Genomic DNA, 26,837 nt, shown 5'->3' on the forward strand with positions numbered 1-26,837 from the left:
AGTACACTATCCGGAACATTCGGCCGTAGCCGAACATGGATTGGAAAATGGACACAGGATTGTAATCAAAAACAGCTCACTCATAATGAATCCTGGGGTATCCTGAGATAGCGCAATTAAGAAGGTATGGACATAGAAATATCTGATAATATGATCGACAAAGGCGGTGGTTCGCAATTGAAAACAGTGCGTAATGCGGCAATCGTTACAGCAGGCGTGACAGACGAGGGACGGGAACACAGCCTTAAACGTCGGTTGATTGAGAATCTGTGTCGTTGCAGACTGGGCCACTTCTATACAGGGTGAGTCACCTAACGTTACCGCTGGATATATTTCGTAAACCACATCAAATACTGACGAACCAATTCCACAGACCGTACGTGAGGAGAGGGGCTAGTGTAATTGTTTAATACAAACCATACAAAAATGCACGGAAGTATGTTTTTTAACACAAACCTACGGTTTTTTAAAATGGAAACACTGATTACATATTTGTTTATATGTTCACATGTGCTAACAAAAATAACGGGGTTCCATTTTAAAAAAACGTAGGTTTGTGTTAAAAAACATACTTCCGTGCATTTTTGTATGGTTTGTATTAACCAATTACACTAGCCTCTCTCCTCACTTTCGGTCTGTGTAATCGATTCGTCAGTATTTGATGTGGTTTACAAAATATATCCAGCGGTAATGTTAGGTGACTCACCCTGTATAAGCACAAAGGTTGCATTCACACTGCATCAGATACCCCTTGACAATGATTAAGAAGAACTCAATCGAAAGATCGTAGATGCACAGCCTTGTAAATAAACTGACTCACAAAAAATTTCAAGGACATTAAACACAGGCAACCCAACTTACGTCATATACATCTGGTACAGAGAAGTAAGTTCGGTTGCCTACTTCAAGGTACATGAAATGTGTGAAAAAAAACCGCACAGCGAGGGTGTATATCGACGGAAAATGCAAAATTGTAAACTTTGGCGGACGATGGATGAATGTGTGACGCTGCAGCGCAATTTCACAGCGTAACTAGCAAGGATAGTAAACAGAAGGGGATAAAGTCTTTATGAATTACATTCCGTGTACTCTGAAGTAACTATGACTTACAGACGGGCACGTGAACAATATACGCAAACGCCAACATTTGCGAGAGGACGTATAGATAGGCTGAAAGAAGCCAGTTGGTGTAATTGGCGAATTGCTCGACGTTTGAGTAGAAGCGATGTCACCATTACACAAAGGTGGCAGGAATGGGTGAACCATGGCCAAACACAACGTCAAGAAGGAAGTGGTCGACCAAGAGAGACGACAGAACGAGTGGAACGAGCAATCCACTCAGAGCCCCGCAGTCACTGATCCGACGTGCAGCTGGTACTTGGAAAGACCACAAGGACAGGCGGTACACAGGGGCGTCCCTTGCGCCGAATATCACTGACCTCTGTACACCAACACGTTCGTTTGCAGTGCCGTCGGACACATTCGGTCTGGAATCTCTTTGGCTGTACTAGAACTGCCTTCAGTGATAAGTCTAACTTCGAACTGAGCCCAGATGAGTAGCGAAGACGTCTCTGGAGATGCCCCAGACAACGGTGAGATACCAACCTGATGGTCATCCGGGATACGGCCCAATAGCTAGGAGTCATGGCCTGAGGTGCCATTTCATTTCATAGCAGGACATCTTCGGTTGACACCAGGGACACCCTTACAGCACAGCGGTACGTCGACCATGTTCTGCGCCCCCCTCCCCCCCCCCCCCCCTCCTGCACCATCTTGGACTTACATTTCAGCAAGGTAACGCACAGCCGCTCACGACTAGAGTTCCTGCTGCTTGTCTCTGTGATTGCAAAACCCTATCTTTGTCAGCAAGGTCGCTGGATCTCTCCCCAGCTGAGAACGTTTGAGGTATTGTGAGCGGGGTTCTCCAACCAGCTCGGACGTTTGACGACCTAAAGCGCTAATTGGACGATATCGCTCAGGAGGACATCAAACAACTCTGACGATCAATGTCAAGCCGAATGACTGGACTGCATAATGGCCAGAGGTGGACCCATGCGTTATTGGCTTGCTCGATTTGTGAAGATCTTTCTCTTGAATAAATTATCCAGTTTTTCTGAAATTGTAATATGCTTGTTTGCACATGTACATCCGTCCCATCCGGATAATGCCTCCATGGTGTGTCGGCATTGGCAGCCGAAGAATTCCGGCGTAAGAAGTCACCCTCATTCTGTCAACGGCCTTGTCAAAAGAGGGCGGGGGAGGGGGCAGAGGTGCAGGGCACTCTGTTGTCCCTGAGGTGGGAAACAGTCCCTAAAGACGGAAGAAACAGCAATGATCAACGGCATGAGGATGCAGAAGGCAATGGAAACCACTGCATTAAAGACACATAACGTGTATCCACAGGACATGAGGGTGTAATTGAAAAAGTGCTATGCTGATCTCTGCTTTGGCAAAAGATTCCGGATTAGTCATCCATTCGGATCTCCGGGAGAGGACCGCCAAGGGGAAGGTGTCCACGAGAAAAAACTTGAATAATCAACGAAAGGATAACGTTCTACGAGTCGGGGCGTGGAATGTCAGAAGCTTGAATGTGGTAGGAAAGAAAGAAAATCTGAAAAGGGAAATGCAAAAGCTCAATCTACATATAGTAGGCGTCAGTGTAGTGAAATGGAAGGAAGACGAGGATTTGTGGTCAGATGATTATAGGGTAATATCAGCAGCAGCAGAAAGTAGTAAAAGGGAGTAGGATTCGTTATGAATAGGAAGGTAGGGCAGAGAGTGTGTTACTATGAACATGCCGACGTCGCAAGTTGAAGATAAAGAGATAGTGTAAGTATATGAGTTTATTGAAAGGGTAATACGTTATGCAAAGGGAGATGAAAATCTAATAGTCATGGGGGACTGGAATGCGGTTGTTAGAGGGAGTAGAAGAAAAGATTACAGGAGAATATGGGCTTGGGACGAAGAATGTGAGACGAGAAAGGCTAACTGAGTCCTGTGATAAATTTCAGCTACCAATAGTTTGTTCAAGAATCACAAGAGGAGAAGATATACTTGGGAAAGGCCGGATGATACGGGACGATTTCAGTTAAATTACATCCTGGTCAGACAGAGATTCCAAAATCAGATTCTGGATTGTAAGGCGTACCCAGGAGCAGATATAAGACTCAGATCACAATGTATTAGTGATGAAGAGTAGGCTGAAGTTTAAGAGATTAGTCAGGAAGAATCAATACTCAAAGAAATGGGATACCGAGATACTAAGGGATAACGAGATATGCTTGAAGGTCTCTAAGGCTGTAGATACAGCAATAAAGAATAGTCCACTACGCAGTACAGATGAAGAGGAATGGACATCTCTAAAATATGGCAATCACAGACGCTGGAAAGAAAAACATAGGTACAAAGAAGGTAACTGTAAAGAAACCACGAGTAACAGAAGAAATACTTCAGCTGATCTATGAAAGAAGGCAGAAATTCAGGAATACAGGAATACAAGTCGCTGAGGAATAAAATAAATAGGAGATTCAGAGAAGCTAAGACGAAATGGCAGCTTGAAAAATGTGAAGAAATCGAAAAAGAAATGATAGTCGAAAGGACTGACTCAGCTTATAGTAAAGTAAAAACAGCCTTCGGTGACATTCAAAGCAAGGGCGGTAACATTAATAGTGCAACCGGAATCCCTGCGTTAAAAGCAGAGGAGAGAGCAGATAGGTGGAAAGAGAACATTGAAGGCCTTTGTGAGGGGGAAGATTTGTATAATGTGATAGAAGAAGAGACAGGAGTCGATTTAGAAGAGATCCAGTGTTAGAATTTGAGAGAGCTTTCGACTACTTAAGATCAATTAAAGCATAAGGGATCAATTACATTCCATCAGAATTTCTAAAATCACTGGGTGAAGTGGCAATAAAACGACTATTCACGTTGGTGTGTAGAATGTGCGAGTCTGCAACACGCCGTCTGAATTTCGTAAAAACATCATCCACACAAATCCGAAGATTGAAAGAGCTGACAAGTTCGAGAATTATCGCACGATCAGCTAAACATCTCATGCATCCAAGTTGCTGACAAACATAATATACAGAAGGATGGAAAAGGAAACTCAAGATGTGTTAGATGGCTATCAGTTGGGTTTAGAAAAGGTAAAGGCATCACCAGAGAATCAATTCTGACGTTGCGGTTGATAATGGAAGTAAGACTAAAGAAAAATCAAGACACGTTCATAGGATTTGTCGACCTAGTAAAAGCGTTCGACAATGTAGAACAGTGCAAGATATTTGAAATTCTGAGAAAAATAGGGGGTAAGCTATAGGGAGAGACGGGTAATATAAATACGTACAGGAAGCAAGAGGGGATAATAAGAGTGGACTACCAAGAACGAAATGCTCGGATTAAAAAGGGGTAAGACAGGGATGTAGTCTTTCCTCCCTACTGTTAAGGAACTACTAAACTAAACTCCACCCGAAGGCCGGTCGCCGTGTCATCCTCAGCTTACAGGCGTCACTGGATGCGGATATGGAGGGCATGTGGTCAGCACGCCTCTGTCCCGACTGTATGTCAAATTACGAGACCGGAGCCGCTACTTCTCAATCAAGTAGCTCCTCAGTTTGCCTCACAAGGGCTGAGTGCACCCTGCTTGCTAACAGCACTCGGCAGACCGGATGATCACTACACTGAAGAAGCAATGATGGAAATATAAGAAAGGTTCAGGAGTGTAATTAAAATTAAACGTGAATGGGTATTAATGGTACGATTTGCTGATGACATTGCTATCCTGAGTTAAAGTAAAGAAGAATTACATGATCTGCACAGTCTAATGAGTACAAAATATGGACTGAGAGTAAATCGAAGAAAGACGAAAATAATAAGTAGCAGAAATGAGAACAGTGAGAAAGTTAACATCAGGATTGAAGGTCACGAAGTAGATGAAGTTAAGGAATTCTGCAAGCTAGGCAGCAAAATAACCAATGACAGATCGAGCAAGGAAGATATCGAAAGCAGACTAGTACTGGCGAAAAGGGATTCCTGTCCAAGAGAAGTCTACTAGTATCAAACATAGGCCTTAATCTGAGGGGGAAATTTCTCATAATATACGTGTGGACCACAGTATTTTATGGTAGTGAAACATGGACTGTGGGAAAACCAGAAGCAGGAGAATCGAAGCATTTGAGATGTGGTGCTACAAACGAAGTTGAAAATTAAGTGTACTGACAAGGTAAGGAATGAGGAGATTCTGGGCAGAATCGGAGAGGAAAGGAATCTGTGGAAAAAACTGACAAGGATAAGGAACCCGATGATAGGACATCTGTTAAGACATTGCGGAATTACTTCCATGACACTAGGAGGAGCTGTAGAGGGCAAAAACTGTAGAGGAAGACAGATAACTGAGAACGTAGGTTGCAAGTGCTACTCTGAGATGAAGAGATTGGCACATGAGAGAAATTCGTGGCGGCCGCTGTCATAAGACTACGTGATCACCATAGATAGCAATGCTCCCCTGCTGGCCGCATGGTTCTTAAGGAGTTCTATTCGTAAAACATTCGCTTCCTCCAGCGACGCGGGTGACAACTGCTAGATGGTCGCTCCCATCGTTCCACGTGTGCGCGTTGGGATTTAAGTCGGAAGTCGTGGAGAAGGACACACCAGCAAAATCAATATCCGACAACGCTGGATGTACGCTCGTATGACGAGAGGTACGAATACGTAATGTACACAGATAAATTGTCGAGCATGACCGTTTTGGTGGCCCATGTGTAATGTTGGGCGTGGCATAATGTTGCATGGGCGTACTGAACTCCAATTTCTTGAACTCGATAGACTCATTGGTCAACGTCATAGTGACACTGCACTCCTTGCCCACGTGCGTCTTTTCATGGGTGAATCCGGCCCTGACACATTTCTATCCATGACAACGCGCAGCCGCATCAAACAGCGGAGGTGGAGGATATTTGGCGAGTGGTCTGACCTATCCGTTCCCCATACTTAAATCTCATCAAGCACGTGTGGGATGCGGTGAGAAGACGTCCACATACAAAAACGATATCCCACCCCTTGTAAACCGCGCTTATGGAGGAACTGAACGCCCTAACACAAGAACCCCTCACCAACCTTGTTGCCAGCTTAGTAATACGCTGCAGAGCAAGCATTGCCATATGTAGTGATCACATATTCTGTTAAGAACCATATCCCTCCTATTGTAATGTCCAGGGGACCATCTAAATCTCGGTGACTTCAATGTATCAGACAATGCGAGCAGTATGTAGAATCTAACCTATGTATAATTTCAGTGCACTGCTGCTATCAGTCCCTCTTCCCAAGCATTAATCCCAATGTTGCGGGGTCTGCTGTTATGGTTAAACTGACGTGGCATGTTAATTTGAAGGGGTGGCTGGATGCTCTTCCTGTCGCCACTCCGTACACCCCGGGACGGAATAAGTGTACCCCACCTGTCTGTGTCGAGTGTAAGCCATGAAATAGTGCGAGCGTCTGTAAATGTCTTCGAGTCGTGTAATTGACGAGGAACGTGGGGACCAGCCAGGTATTCACCTAGTGGGATGTGGAAAACCGCTTGAAAAACCACATCCAGGCTGGCCAGTACACCGGCCCTCGTCATTAGTCCACCGGGCGGATTCGATCTGAGTCCAGGAAGCAGCGCGTTAGCGCTCTCGGCAACCCTGGCGGGTTGCAGTGCTGCTGTCAGTGTATGTAAGTATTGTAATATGACGATACGCGGTTACAGCTGCCTAAGTATTATAATATGCACCTCAGTATGTTGAACATTTACGTGTTTTGAGACGTGTATTTTTATTTTTTGTGATGTTCTATATCTTGGAGAATCTCCTCATTTTGGATCTTTTAGGATGAAAAATACGCACTGAAAGTTGTTTGTTACATTGCCAGCTATAATGATTTAAGTTTCACGCGTCTGTTTTACGTGAGCAAACTGTTGTAACATTCGCTCCCACTAATCGATTTTCTGTGTAGTTACTACTGTTCTAGTACGCTGGTTATCTTAACTAAGGTCTGTTAACGAATCGCGACTCAATCAGTGGAATTGCAAGGCTGCTGTAGGGACAGCGTGGCCTGAAATTTTGAAGTGACCATGATTTCCTTATTCGTTCTTGCTGGTTCTGCTCTGCGAAGTAGTAAGATAGGACGCTGTTATGAAACGAATTGAGAAGGAAACAGAGTGGTGTATGGCTACAGCCAGCTTTTGTATCAGTGATAACAATAAGAGAGCTGCAAAATATATTTTCTACGAAGATGAGAGGCATAAACCAAATAATACTACAGCAGCTTGCGAAGTTGGCGAATCATGCTTTAAATGTGTTTGTCTTCTTGCGAGCCATGATGACGTAGTGCGGATCTTGCAGTTTTCGATTCATGTGGGCCAGTCTCGGGTTTTCTATACGGCACATTGATTCGTAACCGAAATGAGTAGAGAACTCATTTGTCTAGCATTTTCTGCTTTTTGATCGTTTCAAGAATAATTTGTAAACAAAATGTTTGTCTGATACTGGCGTAAGCACCACGTGGTTCATGTAACACCGTTTTTGATGTATGTGAATCACCTGCATTCTCCGACTTTAATAATCAGTGATTAAAACCAAATCTTCAGTCTTCAGATACTCTTTCTGCTCCCATCAAAATAAATGAAATTGCAGATACAAATATACCTCTATACACGCATTGGTGTCTCATATAGCAATGGCAAAGGAGCATAGGCTTGTGCCTTCAGCACTATAGTTACTTCTATGAGAGCCATTTCTCATCTGATACAAAGAGTTACGAAAGAGTAAAACCATTAGAATTATTCACATTGATTGTTTTGAGGTCCGAGGTGGTAAGTTAGCTTAGTAAATTTCAGACTAGCTGTTGCTATTCCATGTGTTCATACAATGTTTTGTGGTAATGCCGAATTACCGGTTCTTTATAGCAAAGTACCTCGTATTATAGTCGACAGCCTGATAGTAGTACATTTTTTGCATATTTGGTGTAATCTATAAAATGTTCATGTAATCAAATGTTTGATTCAGTGATGAGAAGTTCGCCCACTAAACAGCATTAAATAGCTTCAGATGCGAAAATATATCTGTTGCACACAGTATGTGTATCTGTACCGTGTTATTCCTGAAGAGCAGATGGATTGAGTCATGATATTATTTTTTGGGTCACTACTGAGGCAATAATGTGGGCATCTTCCGTCAGGACAAACTTTAGATGAAACTTCTATGTCCACTAATCTAAACATTTTTACACGATGAAAGAGAAATGTCGACGTCAGCCGTATGAGGACACTGAGATAATTCAGTGGCGACAAGTGAAAATTAGTGCCAGACCGGGATTCGAACCCGAAATTCCCACTTTATTTCAGCAGTAGCCTTAACCTCTCTGGCTATCCGAACATGCTCCACGTCCGCACCAAGTTTCCAATTTTTCGCAAACAACATCCGTAGCGCCCCCTAGCCACCTCCTCGTTGCTTGCAGTATTTAACGTGATTCCCGCAAGAGATTGGACCTAGGGTGCATCCGCGCTGAGATATCATGAAATGTCGTCAAGGCGTGTATATTACTGTTGAATATGTGCTTCCAGGTGTCTCCAAAAGAACAGACACCACACGTTCATGATTCCGCAGTCGTATACAGACACTGTGGAACTAAAATTAAGTATTGGGGTTGGACGGAAAGTGTCCCCAGATATCCAGAGCAGTTAATGTGCACATTGTGTAAAGTAGGAAATGTGGGTTCGATTCCCTGACTGGCACAAAATTTCTCTTGTCACACTGAATTATTTCAATACCTTTATGTGTCTTGGGTCGGTATTTCTGCTATATAAAATATATACAGCGTGAGTCAGCTGCACCTACCGATCGATTTTATGCAACCTGCAACCCTTTGAAAAAGCATGTGCGTGATTTGCATATTATCTAGTTTTCTATGATTCCTAAGCAGACTATTAGTATTGCAGAGAGATGAATGGGATTTTTTTTGTAGGAAATTTAATGCAGTTAAATTTTGGCTGGTATACGTTTTCGCTGGAGGCCACGATTTCTGAGCTATTCAAGAAAAACTGCAGAAGGGTCCCGTTCATTTTTTCTGTAGGACTAATAGTTTGTGAGCGCGAATAAGAAAATCTCGTATGTGGTTTTTAAAGGCGTTGCGGGTTGCGTAAAACCTGTAGGTAGGGGTAGCTGAATCGTTCTGCATACAGCGACGAAATCAGGACTATCTGACGTCTGTTCTTTCAGAGAAGTCTCAACCTTTTAATCTATTCTAATGAATGTCTTCAGCAAGATATGGAATACCTGAAGCAATTTGTACTAGAAGTGAGGCCTCTATCAAGGCTAGAGGTTGTGTACCAGAGTGATGTTTCACGGGGGTGGGAAATGTATTGTTCAGTTTATGTTTTTGCTTTTTCGAGGCCTTTATAAGTTTGTGAGAGTCGGCGACTCACCGCGCAGGTTGAGGAAGGTGGCGATGATGAGCACGTTGGTGACGATGATGGCGACGCCGGCGGTGAAGATGAGCGCGGCGTGCGCGAGCGCGTCCAGCGTGGAGGGCCCCTGCAGCAGCTCAGTCAGCGTCACCATGGCGGCGGCCGTGCCCCAGCCCGAGCCGCTGCCGCGGGCGCCGGCCCGCCCGGCCGCCCATCGCCCCGTCACCTGGGCGCCGCCATCCGCCTGCAACCGACCACCACCGGCCACGTTTCATCTGCGCTCCGCGGGCTACAGCTCAGTCACCACACAAATGACGGAGGGCAGGTATAACAGACAGCCCACCAGTTGCACTAAGTGGTGGTTTTCAAATAAACTCTACGTAGTTTCCACGGATTTAAACGTGTCTTCTTCAGAAGGACAAACTAACTTCACATTAGCAATTCGTTCAGTAAAAGCTGTCTCCACATCACATATATCGGCAACTGTCTGTATGTCCTTATGTAAAAACTAAGGCCCCTAGAATCAAGAACTTGTCATATCAGTAAAACCAATAAGTTAAATTAACGGACCATGTTACTAACTACATGTGGAGACAGCTTTTATTCAATCACTTGTTAATGAGAAGTATGTTTGTCCTTTTGAAGAAGACATGCTTTTACGTCCGTCGAAACAATGGTAAAGATTATTTGAAAACCATCATTTATTGCAACTCGTTGGCTGTCTTTTACACCTGTCGTTCTGTAACCGTTGAAGTAGTGCAGCCATGTTCAAAATATAAATTACATAGTAAATGGTAGGATTAAGGGAAAATTAGTAGCATTCGTAGGGAAAGAAACTGAAATGAGTGTGTGACAGAGAAACTAGGAACCGACGACTTCTCTTCGTTTTTTGTTGGTTTGTTTGTTTTGGACTTAAACAGAACCGCATATCGTGCAGTGTTAGTCCACCAAATATTTTATATACTTACAAAATAACAGTTGCATTTTGCGAGTAATAAAAGTTAGCTGATAACTCTTATGCAAGCTGAGGAAATACTTATGATACAAGTACACCGTACATACACAAATAAAAAGAGTCTATAGAATTGTTATTGTTATTTTGTACTCAATGTTCTTCATCACGATCAAAGGCAAGAGTTTCCTGTTGTTATTGTTAGTGCGAATGTTATTTAAGAATGACGCAAACTTGGCTTACATAGACTCGACGAAGGATTGAAACAATGTTTGATATGTTTTGCTTTTGTGTTTTTCTTTAATTTTATCTTTTCTTTTCAGGAAATTGCATTATTTAGCACTATTTGATAAATATGTATTTTTTTAAATTTTTACTGCAATAATGTCCCTCTGTTTAACGTTACATGTCATAAATTTTTGAATAAAGCCAGAATTAAACATTGAAATATATGTCCTCACTTAGTTTTTACACGGTTCCCTGCTTCCTGTTTCTAGGAGAATCTAGTAAGAGACTGCTCTCATACACAGACAAAGGGATCGAAATGACATAACGCCCAGTAGGTATGCAATACACATAGCATATAGGTAACACGGTCAGCTCTGAGCAATTCAAAGCTTCTAGTAAAGCTACCATAGCCATAGTCTACGGTACCCTACGATAGTTTTACAAATCTGTACATATCAGATCAGATGTATTTGGACGTCACTATGTCATGTGGAAGTGACCACCTGATGCCACGAGAGTCAGACCCGCCAGTATCAAAGGAGGCGGGGAGTGTATCAGCTACACTTGTGCACTTGATCGCTATGACCCGTACTAAAGACCGATCGCCAACGACACTGCGCAAGGACAAGCAGCAGTTGACACTGAACTCGCATTCGTAACGACAGTGATTCTGTTCTCCGTACATTCGCCAATCGCACCACATGACAGACAAGTTTAGGTTCTATAGCAATGTAGGGACACTGCGATATATCTTAGAAGATGGGTTAAAGAAAGACAAACCTATATTTATAGCATTTTTATATATAGGCAAAGATTTTTGGCAATTTTGACTGAAATACACCCCTTGAAATTTAGTAGGTAGCAGGCTTAGTACAGGGAGAAAATGGTTATTTACAACTTTTACGGAAGCCAGATGACAGTTATAAGGGTCGAAGGGCATGGAATGGAGGCAGTAGTTGAGAAGACAGTGAGTCAGGGTTGTAACTTATCGCTCATGTTATTCAGCCTGTACACTGAGTAAGCAATAAGGGAAACCAAGCAGAAATTTTAAGAGGGAATTTTAGCTCAGGTTTCCCGGTGACATGTAATTATGTCAGATACAACAAAGGACTTGGAAAAGACCTTGAACGGAATGGTTTAAGATGAACATAAAAAAGCAAAACAAGTGTAGTGGAATGATGTCGATTTAAATCAGGTGATGCTGCAGTGATTAGATTAGGAATTGAGAGACTAAAATGGTAGATGAGGTTTGATATTTGTGCAGAAAAATAGCTACAGATGATCGAAGTAGAATAGTTATAGATGCAGAATAGCTATTACACAAAAAGAATTTCTTAAAAACGGAAATTTCTAAACATCTAATATAAATTTAGGTGTTACGAAGCCCTTTCCGAAGTCATTTATGTGGAGTGTGACCTTCTATGTAAATGGAATGTCAAGTGGTTGAGGCAAGAAAGGAATATAGCCTTTTGAAATGTGGTGCAACAGAAGAATACCGAAGACTAGGTAGTAAAATCAAATATCTAATGATGAGGTAATGAATCAAACTTGGGAAAAAGAAATTTGTGGCACAACTTCTCTAAAGGAGAGGTTAGATTTACAGGATGTATCATGAGGCATGAGGGACTCGTCAGTCTGGTAGTGGAGGTAAGTGTGGGGGATACCAAGGCCTGAGTACAGCTTTGTAGGCTTAAAAGGATGTAAGTTGACCTAGTTATTGAGAGATACAGAGAATTGGACAGGATAGTCGAGAAAGGAGAACTGCATCTCACCGTTATCGGCTGAAGACAACAACAACAATATCAACACCAACCCTAAATCACTTCAAGCAAATGTCGGGACGGCTCCTTTCAAAGGAAGACGAGCGATTCTCTCCCCGCATCCTTCCCGGGCCCGTGTTCGTGCTCCGTCTCTAACGACACCTCATTGCCGACGGGACGTGGGTTCTTAGTCAAACGATATGATTTCATTCACAAGAATTACTGTACAGTTATACTGGGTGTCCCGAGAAACACGACAAACTTTCGGGACAGTGTGTTTACACCGAAACAAGAAAAACTTGTTTAGTAAATATTGAGTCTAAAATGCATACTTTAAGAACTATGAACACTTCTTCATCTTCGGCACTACGAAACAGATGTCTTCTACTGCGATGTCTGTGCTTTTCATACTTTGGAAGGAGGAAGTTACGACCAAAACAAGAAAAAATGTCTAGTAAATAGGGGGTCTAAAGTGCATAGTTTAAGTGCTATGAACACCTGTTCAGTAGAAGAGATGTGTTTCATACTATCGAAGATGAAGAAGTGTTCATAGTTCTTAAAGTATGTATTTTAGACCCAATATTTACTAGACGTATTTTCTAGTTTTGGTTAATACTTTTACCACCCAAAGTAAGGAAAGCAGCAGAAGACATCTCTTTCGTAGTACCGAAGGTGAACAAGTGCTCATACCTCTTAAGATACGCATTTTAGAGCTGATGTTTACTAAAAAATTTTTTTTTACTTATTTCTGTTTAGGGAATCTGTCCCTAAATTTTGTCAATGTGTTTTTGGGACACCCTGTATAAGTTCAGCACTGGCAGTCGGTGTGTGCTCAAAGGGCTGGTTCATTGTAAGCCTTGCTGCATTGATTAACGATGAAAGTTTCTTATATGTTATTGTACCATGTGCTAAGAATGTCATACAGCCCCAGATGTTACCTGTCAGGTCATTTAATCATAATGTGAACAATACTGGATGTAGTAATCTACCAGGAGGAACACTGGACGCCGGTTTCACTTTCAACTTTGTCTAACCAATTAACAGTTACGTAACTCAGGCACGGATCCAGTGTTTATTTCGGTTGTGAGGTGGGGTGAGCGGCGAACCTCACAGTTTGTCAATATCTTTCCCTACTCACAATATTAATTGCTTCCACCCGCGCTTTTAATGCCTGACATATGCTAAAACTCATCAAGGCTGGCCATATTGACACGTTCAAAATGGTTCAAATGGCTCTGAGCACTATGCGATTTAACTTCTGAGGTCATCAGTCGCCTAGAACTAAGAACTAATTAAACGTAACTAACCTAAGGACATCACACACATCCATGCCCGAGGCAGGATTAGAACCTGCGACCGTAGCGGTCGCTCGGTTCCAGACTGTAGTTCCTAGAACCGCACGGCCACTCCGGCCGGCTCTTGACACATTGTTCCACTTCCTACAGTGTTTACATTACTGTTTGTCTTTCTTTCTGTAACAATCGGACTGGAATAGCAATTTATTGTAGTCTGCGTTACGTAAATTTTAGTTGATATATTCAAACCAGCTCTTTGATACAGGCATTCATTACTCTTTGTAAGGTAACATTTGCAATTGTTATGTGTTGTTATCTCTGTTGTTGTAGTGTTGAGAAGTTCGTTTTTCGTTTTTGTCCTTATGTCCTGTAAACTATTGTTACTTAAAGCGACAGAATTGAAATTCATTTTACGCTGAGCGCATGTGAAAGGAGGGCATTATGAAGATATAGAATATACTGTTTCTGTTATTATAATATCTATTCCTTTAAATTGAACCCTGAGTCAAAAATCGTTGTTGGTAAAGCATTGCCACATCTAAATACTGTAGAGCATTTTCCCACAAACCGATAGCAATTTACCACATTTACTTCGTTTTTTTGTCTGCGTGACAATAAAAAAATTGTAAGTAGGCTGTTTAGGTTTTCTTATTGGTAACGCCACCGCCACGTAGCGCTCTGTATGAAAATCACTGGCTGTGCTGTGTGCAGTCTGTGGCTGGTTTGCATTGTTGTAGTACTCGCCATTGTAGTGTTGGGCAGCGGCAGCTGGATGCTAACAGCGCGTAGCGTTGCGAGGTTGGAGGTGAGCCGCCAGCAGTGGTGGACGTGGGGAGAGAAATGGCGGAGTTTTGAAATTTGTAAGAATTGGTGTCATGAAGTGATATATATATTATGACTATTAAGGTAAATACATTGTTTGTTCTCTATTAAAATCTTTCATTTGCTAACTGTGCCTATCAGTAGTTAGTGACTTCCGTAGTTTGAATCTTTTAGTTAGCTGGCAGTAGTGGCGCTCGCTGTATTGCAGTAGTTCGAGTAACGAAGATTTTTGTGAGGTAAGTGATTTGTGTAAGGTATAGGTTAATGTTAGTCAGGGCCATTCTCTTGTAGGGATTACTGAAAGTTAGACTGCGTTGCGCTAAAAAAATATTGTGTGTCAGTTTAAGCACAGTCTTGTATAATTTTTCAAAGGGGACGTTTCAAAATTTCTGCACAAAAATTAAGAGAAGCGTGTCGAAATGTCACAATACCTAAAAATTTATTACATAGAACGAACATTAAAAATAAAATGTTTTAATATAATGACTATAAATTGCTTAGTTACAGTAAAACACATACGCTGACGTGGCAAAAGACAGGGACGGTGATATGCACATATACAGATGAAGGTAGCATCACGTACACGAAGTATGAAAGGACAGTACACTGACGGAGCTGTCGTTTCTACTCAGGTGATTCACGTGAAAAGTTGTTCTACATGATTATGGCTGCACGACGAGAATGAACAGACTTTGAACCCGAAATGGTAATTGGACTAGACGCATCAGACATTCCATATACGAAATCGTTAGGGAATTTAGTATTCTGTGAGCTACAATACTGGAAATAACCGTAGACATCAGTGTTGGACGTACGATGAACGTATCCATTAGCACATTGAGGAGAAATCTGGCGTTAATGGGCTATGGCAGCAGACAACCGATGCGAGTGCCTTTGATAACAGCACGACATCGCCAACAGCACCTCTCCTGGACTCGTGACCATATCGATTCGACCCTATACTACTGGAAAACCGTGGCCTGGTCAGACGATCCCGATTTCAGTTGATGAGAGGTTCGAGTGTGACACAGGCTCCACGAAGTCAAGGGCCCAAGTTGTCAACAAGGCATTGTGCAAGCCACTTCTGTCTCTATAATGGTGTGGTCTGTTTCCATGGAATGGACTGGGATTCTGGGCCAAGTGAACTTATCACTGACTGGAAATGGTTGTGATCGGCAACTTGAAGACCATTTGCACCCATTTATGAACTTCATATTCCCAAATAACGGTTGAATTTTGACAATGGGCCACAGTTGTTTGCAGTTGGTTTGAAAAACGTTCTGGACAATTTGGGAATATGATTTGACCACCCAGATCGCCTGACATGAATCCCATTTAATATTTACGCACATAATCGAGAGGTCAGTTCGTGCACGAAATCCTGCGATGGCAACGCTTTCGGAATTGTGCACGGCTATAGAGACAGCATGGCTCAGTATGTCTGCAGGTGATGTCCAGCGACTTGTTGAGTCGATGCCACGTCGAGCTGCTGCACTATGCCGGACAAAAGGATATTAGGAGTTATCCTATGACTTTTGTCCCCTCGGTGTATATAGTTTATCGCCTCTATCTTTAACTGAACCCTGGACCACCACGGCAGGAGACTGTTGATCTACTCGCTGGACAACCGGAACCATCGACATAGTATATAATACGTTTTAACATAACAATAACAATTTGTTCACAAAAGTATTTTGCATATCGCTTTATCATAACTTCGAAGAAATTCCATTTACAGAAATGAAAAATCGAAAGGTAAGTACGTATTTGTCCAAAAATTTGAGAAGTAAGTGTGTCATGAGTTGAGTTAAGAACTCTAATAGCAACAAAGTCTCACATCTTTGACAGTGTTATGTTTTTTTAGTATATAAAATCGTTGTGTGTGTTCATCACTTGGCAGTACTTCACTTAGGATTGAGACTGCAAACGGAAATGTGTGGAATTGTGCTTCTTTCAGACCTTTCCATTAAAGTTTGCTAAGACAGCATAGCTGTTTTTGCTTTTTCTTAGTTGTAGGTCTCTGTCTTGTCTTACTCAGTCTAGTGGTTCTAGCTGTAGGGTCACGAATAGCGGTGGATCTGTTTTTGACAGCACGTCCACTTTGCCTGTGACTTTGTGCCTTTTCCTCAAGCCCATCCATCCGCGCTAGCCCTCCGGATAGCAACTGAAAAGTATTTTGTGTTAAACACAGCTTGCAGTCTGTAGAATTACTCACCATTTTCGAATATCTCACTTTTAATGCTATTTTTTTCCCCAAACTACGCTGAGAATTTTGGAAATTTAATTGCCCGTATCTAAAAATTTGAATGCTATTACTAAGATTTAACTTTTATGTTCGTCTTACAATCCCTTTTAAAGCCAATATCTATTCTCTTCAGCTGTTCATCAAAGACTTTTGCTGTCTGTGACAGAACTGCAATGTGATCTGCAAACTCGAATGCTTTTATTTCTTCTCCCTGAGCACAAATTCCGATTCCAAATATATCGTTGGTGTTCTTCAAAGCCTGCTCAATGCAAAAATTGAATAACATTCCTGATGGGCTCCAACACACATTACTCTTTTTTCAATTACGGCTTCTCTTTCACATCCTCCGACTCTTACAACTGCAGTCTGGAATTTGTCCAAGTTGTAAATAACCTTTCAGTCCCTGTATTTTATCGCTGATAACTTAGTTTTCATTATTAAAAATAAAGAAACGAAACAGAAAACGTGGATTTGTGTTGTCGAGTGATAGTCCATAGTGTCAATGTTTTGCTTCAGTAAGAGTGATTAAAAATATCCTTTATATAGGTCGATTTGCCTTGTCATTTATCGATGTATAGAAAAAACGTAAATAACGACAGCTATTGTAATTTCGTTGCTACAGGTATATTTCTGTGAAATTTGAACAAAGGTTACGGCAAGCCTGCTAATGGACCCCTAGAAAATGACAGATCTGGTTTCCTTCCCCTTGGATATTCGTATGTACCGCAACTGCCGCACGGGGAGGTTTCAGGCGCCATGTTACGCATTGCGCCGTCGGAGGTTCGTGTCCTCCCTCGGGCATGGGTGTGTCTGTAGTTCTTAGCATAAGTTAGTTTAAGTAGTGTGTAAGTCTAGAGACCGACGACTTTAGCAGTTTGGTCCCTTAGGAATTCACACACACGTGCGTACCGAAATAGGGATATCTACATCCACATACATAATAAGTAAGCCACCGTACAGTGCATGGTGGAGGGTATCCTGTACCACTGTTAGTCATTTTTTTTCCTGTTCCACCCGCAAACAGAGCGAGGGGAAAAGACGGTCCGTATGCCTCCGTATCAGCCCTAATTTCACGTATCTTATCATCGTGGCCCTTACCCAAAATTTATGTTGGGGGCAGTGGAATCGTTCTGCAGCCCGTTTTAAACTCAGAAGAGTTTCCTGGAAGCACTCAGTAGCCATTCTGGACGTGTGAGGTGTCGCATTGTTCTGCTGGAATTGCCCACTTCCGTCGGAATGCACAATGGACATGAATGGATGCATGTGATCAGACAAGATCCTTACGTACGTATCACGTTTTAGACTCGTATCTAGACTTATCAGTGATCCCATATCACACCCCTATCACAACTCAGACCATTACATTTTTCAGTCATCAACAGTCCATTGTCGGTGTTGACGGGCCTAGGAGAGGCGTAGAGCTTTGTGTTGTGCAGTCATCAAGGGTACACAAGTGGATCTTCGGCTCCGAAAGCCCATATCGATGATGATTCAATGAATAGTTCGCACGCTGAAACTTGTTGAAGGCCCAGCATTGAAATCTACAGGAACTTGCGAAAGGGTTGCACTCCTGTCATGCTCAACAATTCTCTTCAGCCGTCGTTGGTCCCGTTCTCGCAGGATCTTTTTCCGGCAGCAGCGATGTCGGAAATTTGATGTTTTACCAAATCCCTGATATTCACGTTACACTAATGAAATTTACTATGGCAAAATAACCAGTTCATCGCTAGCTCGGAGATGCTGTGTCGCATAGCTCGTTTGACCCCTATAACACCACATTCAAACTCACTTAAATCTTAATAAGCCGCCTTTGTAGCAACAGTAACCGGTCTAACAACTGCGCCAGACAATTGTTGTCTTATATAGGCGTTGCCGACCGCAGCGCCGTTTTCTGCCTGTTTCCATATCTCTGTATTTTAATTCGCATGCCTATACAAGTTTCTCTGGTGCTTCAGTGTATCTGTGCACGAACGGAGTCGTATCGCCAGACTGCTGGTAGCACCAGAAAGAGCCGAGTCCAGATGTTTGAACGAAGGGGAGGCTGGCCGCAGTCCAGACAGCTCCAGCCAACAGGTGCCCGATCGTGACTTCTGGCGTGTGTTTGCTGTCAGCGCTGCTATGCAGATGCGAGAAAAAGCCACCGCTGCTGGCGGGACATCATCGCTCACGACCCCTCCCACCGCCCTCAGCCATCGAACGGCTTCGTCTTCAAGCGGTCGCCGTCGCTCGGGATAAGTGTGGCCATCTGTTCCGGAGGCTGCTCGTGTCTCTGCCCGCCCGAGGAACCGCCGGCATCGGCGCGGCCTCTCTCCAGGAGGAGACTGTGAAAAATGAACGCGATCTGAGGGCAAACGAAACTTTCTCGGTCAAGTGCGTTGATATGAACGATGTTTCGCATTTGTTATATTGATGCAACTTGCTCACCGATGTAAGCCGATCGTCATGTTGTTTATCGGAATAGTTTTGTTCCTACCGGTTTTTTCGGTGAATTTTAGGGTTCTGTACCTCAGTCAGTGAAAACGGAACCCTTATAGAATCACTCAGATTGTCTTTCTGTCCGTCTGTTAAGACCTCTTTCTCTCAGGAGTGGCTAGAAGTATGAAGTAGAAGTATCAAATACTAAGGTCCACGGTCCCTAGATATGTAAGAAATTAAAAGGCCATTTATGTCACATATTTTGATACGTGACTTGCGTCCGCAGCTCGTGGTCGTGCGGTAGCGTTCTCGCTTACCACGCACGTGTTCCCGGGTTCGATTCCCGGCGGGGTCATGGATGACTGGGTGTTGTGTGATATCCTTAGATTAGTTAGGTTTAAGTAGTTCTAAGTTCTAAGGGACTGATGACCACAGATGTTAAGTGCCATGGTGCTCAGAGCCATTTTTGATACTAGCGAACCCACTCATCAAAACGTATGGGGTATATACCGTTGGTTTGTAATCATTAAATTTGAGAAGAAGGTTTCACAGTACGAGTAAAGGAAAAAATCAGAAAATTGCTAATTTATAATTGTATCAAATAAAAACATTATTTATCATTTCTTGTCCGCCCTGTCTAGACGTTTATTATGCGCGTTTTTCTCAGGAACACTTAGAGATATTAAGTGGAATTTTATGTCAAACACTAAGGTCTGCGGTCCGTTGGCAGTGTAAACAATTTAGACTTCTAAGTCGATACAATCAAGAGTTACGGTCATTTATACCACATATACACATCAAAAAAGGTTTTGCATCACCTCGGTTCCGAGAGTTCCAGAACCTGTACAGAAAATTGGAATAGAGGTCAACATAAACATCATTTCCACCCATTTTATTGCTCATGAAAACCACACATTGTATGTTGTATCACCATACATGGAGACCTTCAGAGGTGGTGGTCCAGATTGCTGTGCACACCAGTACCTCTAATACCCAGTATCACGTCCTCTTGCATTGATGCATGCCTGTATTCGTCGCGGCATACTATCCACAAGTTCATCAAGGCACCGTTGGTCCAGATTATCCCGCTCCTCAACGGTGATTCGGCGTAGATCCCTCAGAGTGGTTGGTGGCTCACGTCGTCCATGAACAGCTCTTATCACTCTATCCCAAGCATGGTCGATAGGGTTCATGTCTGGAGAACATGCTGACCACTCTAGTCGTCATCCTGAAGGAAGTCATTCACAAGATGTGCACGATGGGGGCTCGAAATGTCGTCCATGAAGACGAATGCCAATATGCCGCCGATATGGTTGCACTATCGGTCGGAGGATGGCATTCACCTATCCTACAGCCGTTACGGCACCTTCCATGACCACCAGCGGCGTGCGTCGGCTCCACATAATGCCACCCCAAAACATCAGGGAACCTCCACCTGGCTGCACTCGCTGGACAGTGTGCCTAAGGCGTTCAGCCTGGCCGGGTTGTCTCCAAACACGTCTCTTACCATTGTCTGGTGGAAGGCATATGCGACACTCATCAGTGAAGAGAACGTGATGCCAATCCATTCAGCATGTTGGACCCATCTGTACCGCGCTGCATGGTGTCGTGGTTGCAAAGATGGACCTCGCCATGGACGTCGGGAGTGAAATTGCGCATCATGCAGCCTATTGCGCACAGTTTGAGTCGTAACACGACGTCCTATGGCTGCACGAAAAACTTTATCCAACATGGTGGTGTTGCTGTCAGGGTTCCTCCGAGTCATAATCCGTAGGTATCGGTCATCCACTGCAGTAATAGTCCTTGGGCGGTCTGAGCGAGGCATATCATCGACAGTTCCTGTCTCTCTGTGCCTTTTCCATATCCGAACAACACTCCGAGACGCCTGGACACTTCCCTCGTTGAGAGCCCTTCCTGGCACAAAGTAACAAAGCGGACGCAATCGAACCTGGGTATTGACCGTCTAGCCATGGTTGAACTACAGAAAACACGTGCCGTGTACCTTCTTCCTGATGGAATAACTGGAACTGATCTGCTGTCGGACCCCCTCTGTCTAATAGGCGCTGCTCATAGATGGTTAATTACATCTTTGGACGGATTTAGTGACACCTCTAAACAGTCAAAGGGCTATGTCTGTGATACAACATCCACAGGTCTACCCGACGGGAAGCCCTCGTCACACGACATTTCATTTCACTGTGGATGAAATATGGATGCATCGCTCCACATTAGAAACTGAATAGCAATCTATGTAGTACGTAAATGCTAGGTGATGGCTCCGGAAAGAAAGAGTGAATTAGACATTTGGTGAAAAGGCTGTGAGTAGTTTTTTTCATGGAAGTCGAGAAGTTCTTATTGATTACATAGCAAAGGTAAAAGCATAACTGGTGAATAATGTAAAGCTTTCTGGAATAAATGGGTGAGAAAAATACTTTCAAAGAGTCCTGAGTAGCAAAGTGAAACATTATTTGCTCCTGCCCAAAAAGGTGCTCTGCCAATGGGAAAACTGACGTTTTACGTTTAAGAGTACAAATAATCTAGATATCCAGAATATTTATCTGATATGGGACACTTTGAATTCTGTTTATTTCCATAGTAAATGTAATTGGTTTATGGTAGCTACAGCATTAAAGAGAGTGTCACGACCGCTTCCACTCCTATAAAATATTCACACTTCTGATTTCGGCAGGAGGTTGCCATCTTCTGGTGTCGTACATCCACTAAAGAGCTTCAGACATAATATTTAACAAATGTAGTTAGATACTCTGAATACACGAAGTCAAGTAAAAATTTCATGAATGTATATCACATCGTCAAGTGATCAGTTTTTTGTCTGGTTTGATGCTGCCCGCCACGAATTCCTCTCCTGTGCCAACCTCTCCATCTCAGAGTATCACTTGCAACCCACATCCTCAACTTTTTGTTATATATATTCCAATCTCTGTCTTTCTCTATACTCCCTCCAGTACCATGGAAATTATTCCCTGATGTCTTAACACACGTCCTATTATCCTGTCCGTTTTTCTTATCCATGTTTCCCATATGCTTGTTTCCTTACTGATTCTACTGAGAGCTTCCTCATGTCTTACCGTATCAGTCCGTCTAATTTTCAACAGTATTGTGTTACACCACGTCTCAATTATTTTTATTTTCTTATGGTCCGTTCTTCCCACTATTTCTTCCACAAATTAAGGCTTTTGTTGGATACTAGTAGACTTATTTTGGTCAGGAACACCGGTTTTACCGTTGATAGTCTAATTTTTATGCTACCCTTTTTTCGTCTGTATTGGGTTATTTTGTTTCCAACTTAGTTGAATTTCATAACTTCGTCTACTTTGTGATCACGAATTTTGAGATGAAGTCTCTCACTGTTCTAATTTATACTGCATGTCATTACTTTCGTCGTTCTTCGGTTCACTCTCAATCCATATCCTGTACTCATAAGACGGCTATCGGCCTTGGTGGTCTAACTGTAAATTGCGTGGCTGAAAACCAAGAGCTGACAGGATCGAAGTCCTGATAGATCATGGATTTTTCAGTCTGCATTCACCTCGCAGAGTTGTGAAGAGTCGCCATAAACGTCACTTGGTTGGGAGTCCACTTCAAACTGTAATACCTTTCGCCAGCTGGGGTAGATAAAGGATACGCAGGTCACTGAATCACACGGATTTTTTATTAGACTGTTCATTCCATTCAACAGATCTTGTAATTCTTCTTCATCTTCAGCGAGGATAGCAATGTCGCCAGCGAATATCATCATTCATAGCCTTTCACTCTGAATTTTTATCGCCATTTTGAAACTTTCTTTAATTTTAATGGGACAGATACCAATATTCAGTCAGAATTTTTGCTAACAGCCACCTTGGCTAACAAAGAGACCCAAAATAACTTTTAATTAAATGTAAGTGATTGCCACAATTATCTGGCTGTATTAGTAGATGAGTTTAAGCAGCTCTCTGGGCTCGTCAGTGTTTTCCCTGAGCATGACCTCAAGGACCATATATGAAACGAATTTATCGTATTTAAAGCAGAGCTACATGCAGCTTGATGGTCCTGGAGCAGATGTGACTGTGGCATATCTCCGCTGTTCCACATGTGATATGACCCCCTAGGTGAACTTATACCTGTTCAAAGAATGTACCCTTCTGCTGGATACGAGAGCACAAGGGAATCGAGGCAAGTGAAACAGTGACTTCATTATTCTAGTGTGCTTCATAGTACACTCCTGGAAATGGAAAAAACAACACATTGACACCGGTGTGTCAGACCCACCATACTTGCTCCGGACACTGCGAGAGGGCTGTACAAGCAATGATCACACGCACGGCACAGCGGACACACTGGGAACCGCGGTGTTGGCCGTCGAATGGCGCTAGCTGCGCAGCATTTGTGCACCGCCGCCGTCAGTGTCAGCCAGTTTGCCGTGGCATACGGAGCTCCATCGCAGTCTTTAACACTGGTAGCATGCCGCGACAGCGTGGACGTGAACTGTATGTGCAGTTGACGGACTTTGAGCGAGGGCGTATAGTGGGCATGCGGGAGGCCGGGTGGACGTACCGCCGAATTGCTCAACACGTGGGGCGTGAGGTTTCCACAGTACCTCGATGTTGTCGCCAGTGGTCGGCGGAAGGTGCACGTGCCCGTCGACCTGGGACCGGACCGCAGCGACGCACTGATGCACGCCAAGACCGTAGGATCCTACGCAGTGCCGTAGGGGATCGCACCGCCACTTCCCAGCAAATTAGGGACACTGTTGCTCCTGGGGTATCGGCGAGGACCATTCGCAATCGTCTCCATGAAGCTGGGCTACGGTCCCGCACACCGTTAGGCCGTCTTCCGCTCACGCCCCAACATCGTGCAGCCCGCCTCCAGTGGTGTCGCGACAGGCGTGAATGGAGGGACGAATGGAGACGTGTCGTCTTCAGCGATGAGAGCCGCTTCTGCCTTGGTGCCAATGATGGTCGTATTCGTGTTTGGCGCCGTGCAGGTGAGCGCCACAATCAGGACTGCATACGACCGAGGCACACAGGGCCAACACCCGGCATCATGGTGAGGGGAGCGATCTCCTACACTGACCGTACACCTCTGGTGATCGTCGAGGGGACACTGAATAGTGCATGGTACATCTAAACTGTCATCGAACCCATCGTTCTACCATTACTAGACCGGCAAGGGAACTTGCTGTTCCAACAGGACAATGCACGTCCGCATGTATCCCGTGCCACCCAACGTGCTCTAGAAGGTGTAAGTCAACTACCCTGGCCAGCAAGATCTCCGGATCTGTCCCCCATTGAGCATGTTTGGGACTGGATGAAGCGTCGTCTCACGCGGTCTGCACGTCCAGCACGAACGCTGGTCCAACTGAGGCGCCAGGTGGAAATGGCATGGCAAGCCGTTCCACAGGACTACATCCAGCATCTCTACGATCGTCTCCATGCGAAAGGTGGATATACACTGTACTAGTGCCGACATTGTGCATGCTCTGTTGCCTGTGTCTATGTGCCTGTGGTTCTGTCAGTGTGATCATGTGATGTATCTGACCCCAGGAATGTGTCAATAAAGTTTCCCCTTCCTGGGACAATGAATTCATGGTGCTCTTATTTCAATTTCCAGGAGTGTATTTTCCTATATACACAGTCGAAGGCTTTTACGTGATCTATGGCAAACGCCTACATAAGTGATTCAGCTGCCCCTACCACTGGGTTGTATGCAACATGCAACGCCTTCTTATACCATGTGCAAGATTGCCATATTCACTCGGTTGATACGTGCAAACTCTTAGTGACACAGAAGAAAAGAACAGGAATTTTTTCCATGAAATTTAATGTAGTTAAATTTCGTTCTGGGATTCGTTTTCGCTGGAGGTCATGGTTTTCGAGCAATTCAAGAAAAACGCGTTTAAAGCTGACTTTTGTACATTTTTGCTGAATAATTCGAAAACTACAGCCTCTGGCGGAAACGTATTCCAGTGTGAAACTTAACTCCTAAAAAAAGGTTTGATCTTTTTCCTGTACGACTAATAGTTCGCGCATATGGAGCGAGAGAATATGAAAATCATGCACTTGGTATTTAAAAGGATTGCGGGCTACATAAAACCCAGCAGTAGGGGCAACTGAATCACCCTGGAGATTTTGTAAAAGCCTTCGATCGTGTAAATAGGCAACTACTATGAAGCATAATAGAATAATGAGGTTATCTTAATCATATCTTAAAGATTCTGGAACTTCTGTACGCAAAAACTAAATTAATGATTAAAACGGATGCCAGAATTTCAGAATAGATACCTGTAATGATTCACAGGACAAGGGCGCAGATAATCACCGACGTCCCGTAATATATACATCGAGGACGTATTAAGTAGATGAAATCAAGTACTTCATAGGTTACAGATATTACAATTAGAAGCTGTAAAACGTGCTATATTGTAGAAGATCAGTTTCTTGTATCTGAAGATATAATGAATTACAGTGTGCTACAGATAAGTTGCACTTGAATGAGTGTTTCACTCTGCAGCAGAGTGTGCTTACTGGCAAATTAAAACTGTTTGCCGGACCGAGACTCGAACTTGGGGCCTTTGCATTTAGCGGACAAGTCTACCATCAGAGCTACCCAAACAGGACTCACGTCCCGTCCTCACAACTTCCCCCAAAAGGCAAAGGTCCCGAGTTCTAGTCTCGGTCCGGCACACAGTTTTAATGGGCCAGGAAGTTTCATAAGTTGCACCTGCTGGGTAAAGAATACAATAGCAAAATCTGAATCAATAATACGAAGGTAAAGGCATTTAAAGGAATTGAACCAGTCATATCAAAAGTTGTTATCAGTAGCACAATAACTGAACAGTATAGCAGTGTTAATTGTTTAGAAAACCAAATAAATTACCAGCATAATCGAAACATATTGTACTAGTGGATGTACGTATGTATACAGGCTGTAATTAATCCCGTTTACTGATGTTTCCACGTTCAGATAAGAGATCTGGGTGTTAAGTAAGTCATTCATCCAAAACCTGATGTTCCACGCTCTCTACAGGTTTCTTTACATGCCACATGTTGTCCTCGATTTACGTGGGCCCTGTGGAATACGAGAAAGACTTACCGGCATGGGTTATTGTTGCTTCGGATGCTGGACGATCAGCGATTGGTCAATATGGTACAGAAATACCGTGTTTATCTTGACGTCGGTCGGCTTCACATCGAGCCCTATTTCTAACTGGATCCAGACGATAAGCAGCATGAGTCAGAGAGCAATGTGTTATATGGTATTTTTCGTGTAGTGTGAAAACCGAACGTTTTCAGATATGAGTTTCTATGCTAACCATAAGCATATTCACCACCGCTACAACTCCTCAAAGTCTTTAACGGAATTTAGTTACACCCAACAGGTATATGTATGTATGTTCTACATCTCCTACGAAACAACTGTATCGATTCCAACCAAATTTGGTACATATATCACTTACTGTCTGGAAAGAACCACTGTGAGGGTAAGAAACACGTACTTCTCAAAATGATGCGGGTGAAGATGAAGCGTAGCTCACGACGCGTAGTACATAGACTATGTTCGTCCAATATTTGACAATGAGAGCACTTTTATTTTACGACACATAGTTCATGAGATATGACGTCATAAACATTGAGTTGCATGAAAACGAAAGAGCACGTCGGAATTCGCTATTTTAATGAAT

The 26,837-nt window shown here is 43.3% G+C and overlaps 1 protein-coding gene across 1 annotated transcript in view; it reads right to left on the reverse strand.

Annotated features, from left to right (window-relative positions):
- Positions 1 to 26,837, reverse strand: part of LOC126267133 (G-protein coupled receptor 52-like) — an 882,235-nt gene that overhangs the window by 358,485 nt on the left and 496,913 nt on the right. The window contains exon 3 of the mRNA XM_049972056.1: positions 9,455 to 9,680. Within this exon, the coding sequence (XP_049828013.1) occupies positions 9,455 to 9,590 (136 nt within the window). The 5' untranslated portion in view covers positions 9,591 to 9,680. The remainder of the gene's footprint in view (positions 1 to 9,454; positions 9,681 to 26,837) is intronic.

Source organism: Schistocerca gregaria, chromosome 4, assembly GCF_023897955.1.
Source record: "Schistocerca gregaria isolate iqSchGreg1 chromosome 4, iqSchGreg1.2, whole genome shotgun sequence".
NCBI lineage: Eukaryota > Metazoa > Arthropoda > Insecta > Orthoptera > Acrididae > Schistocerca > Schistocerca gregaria.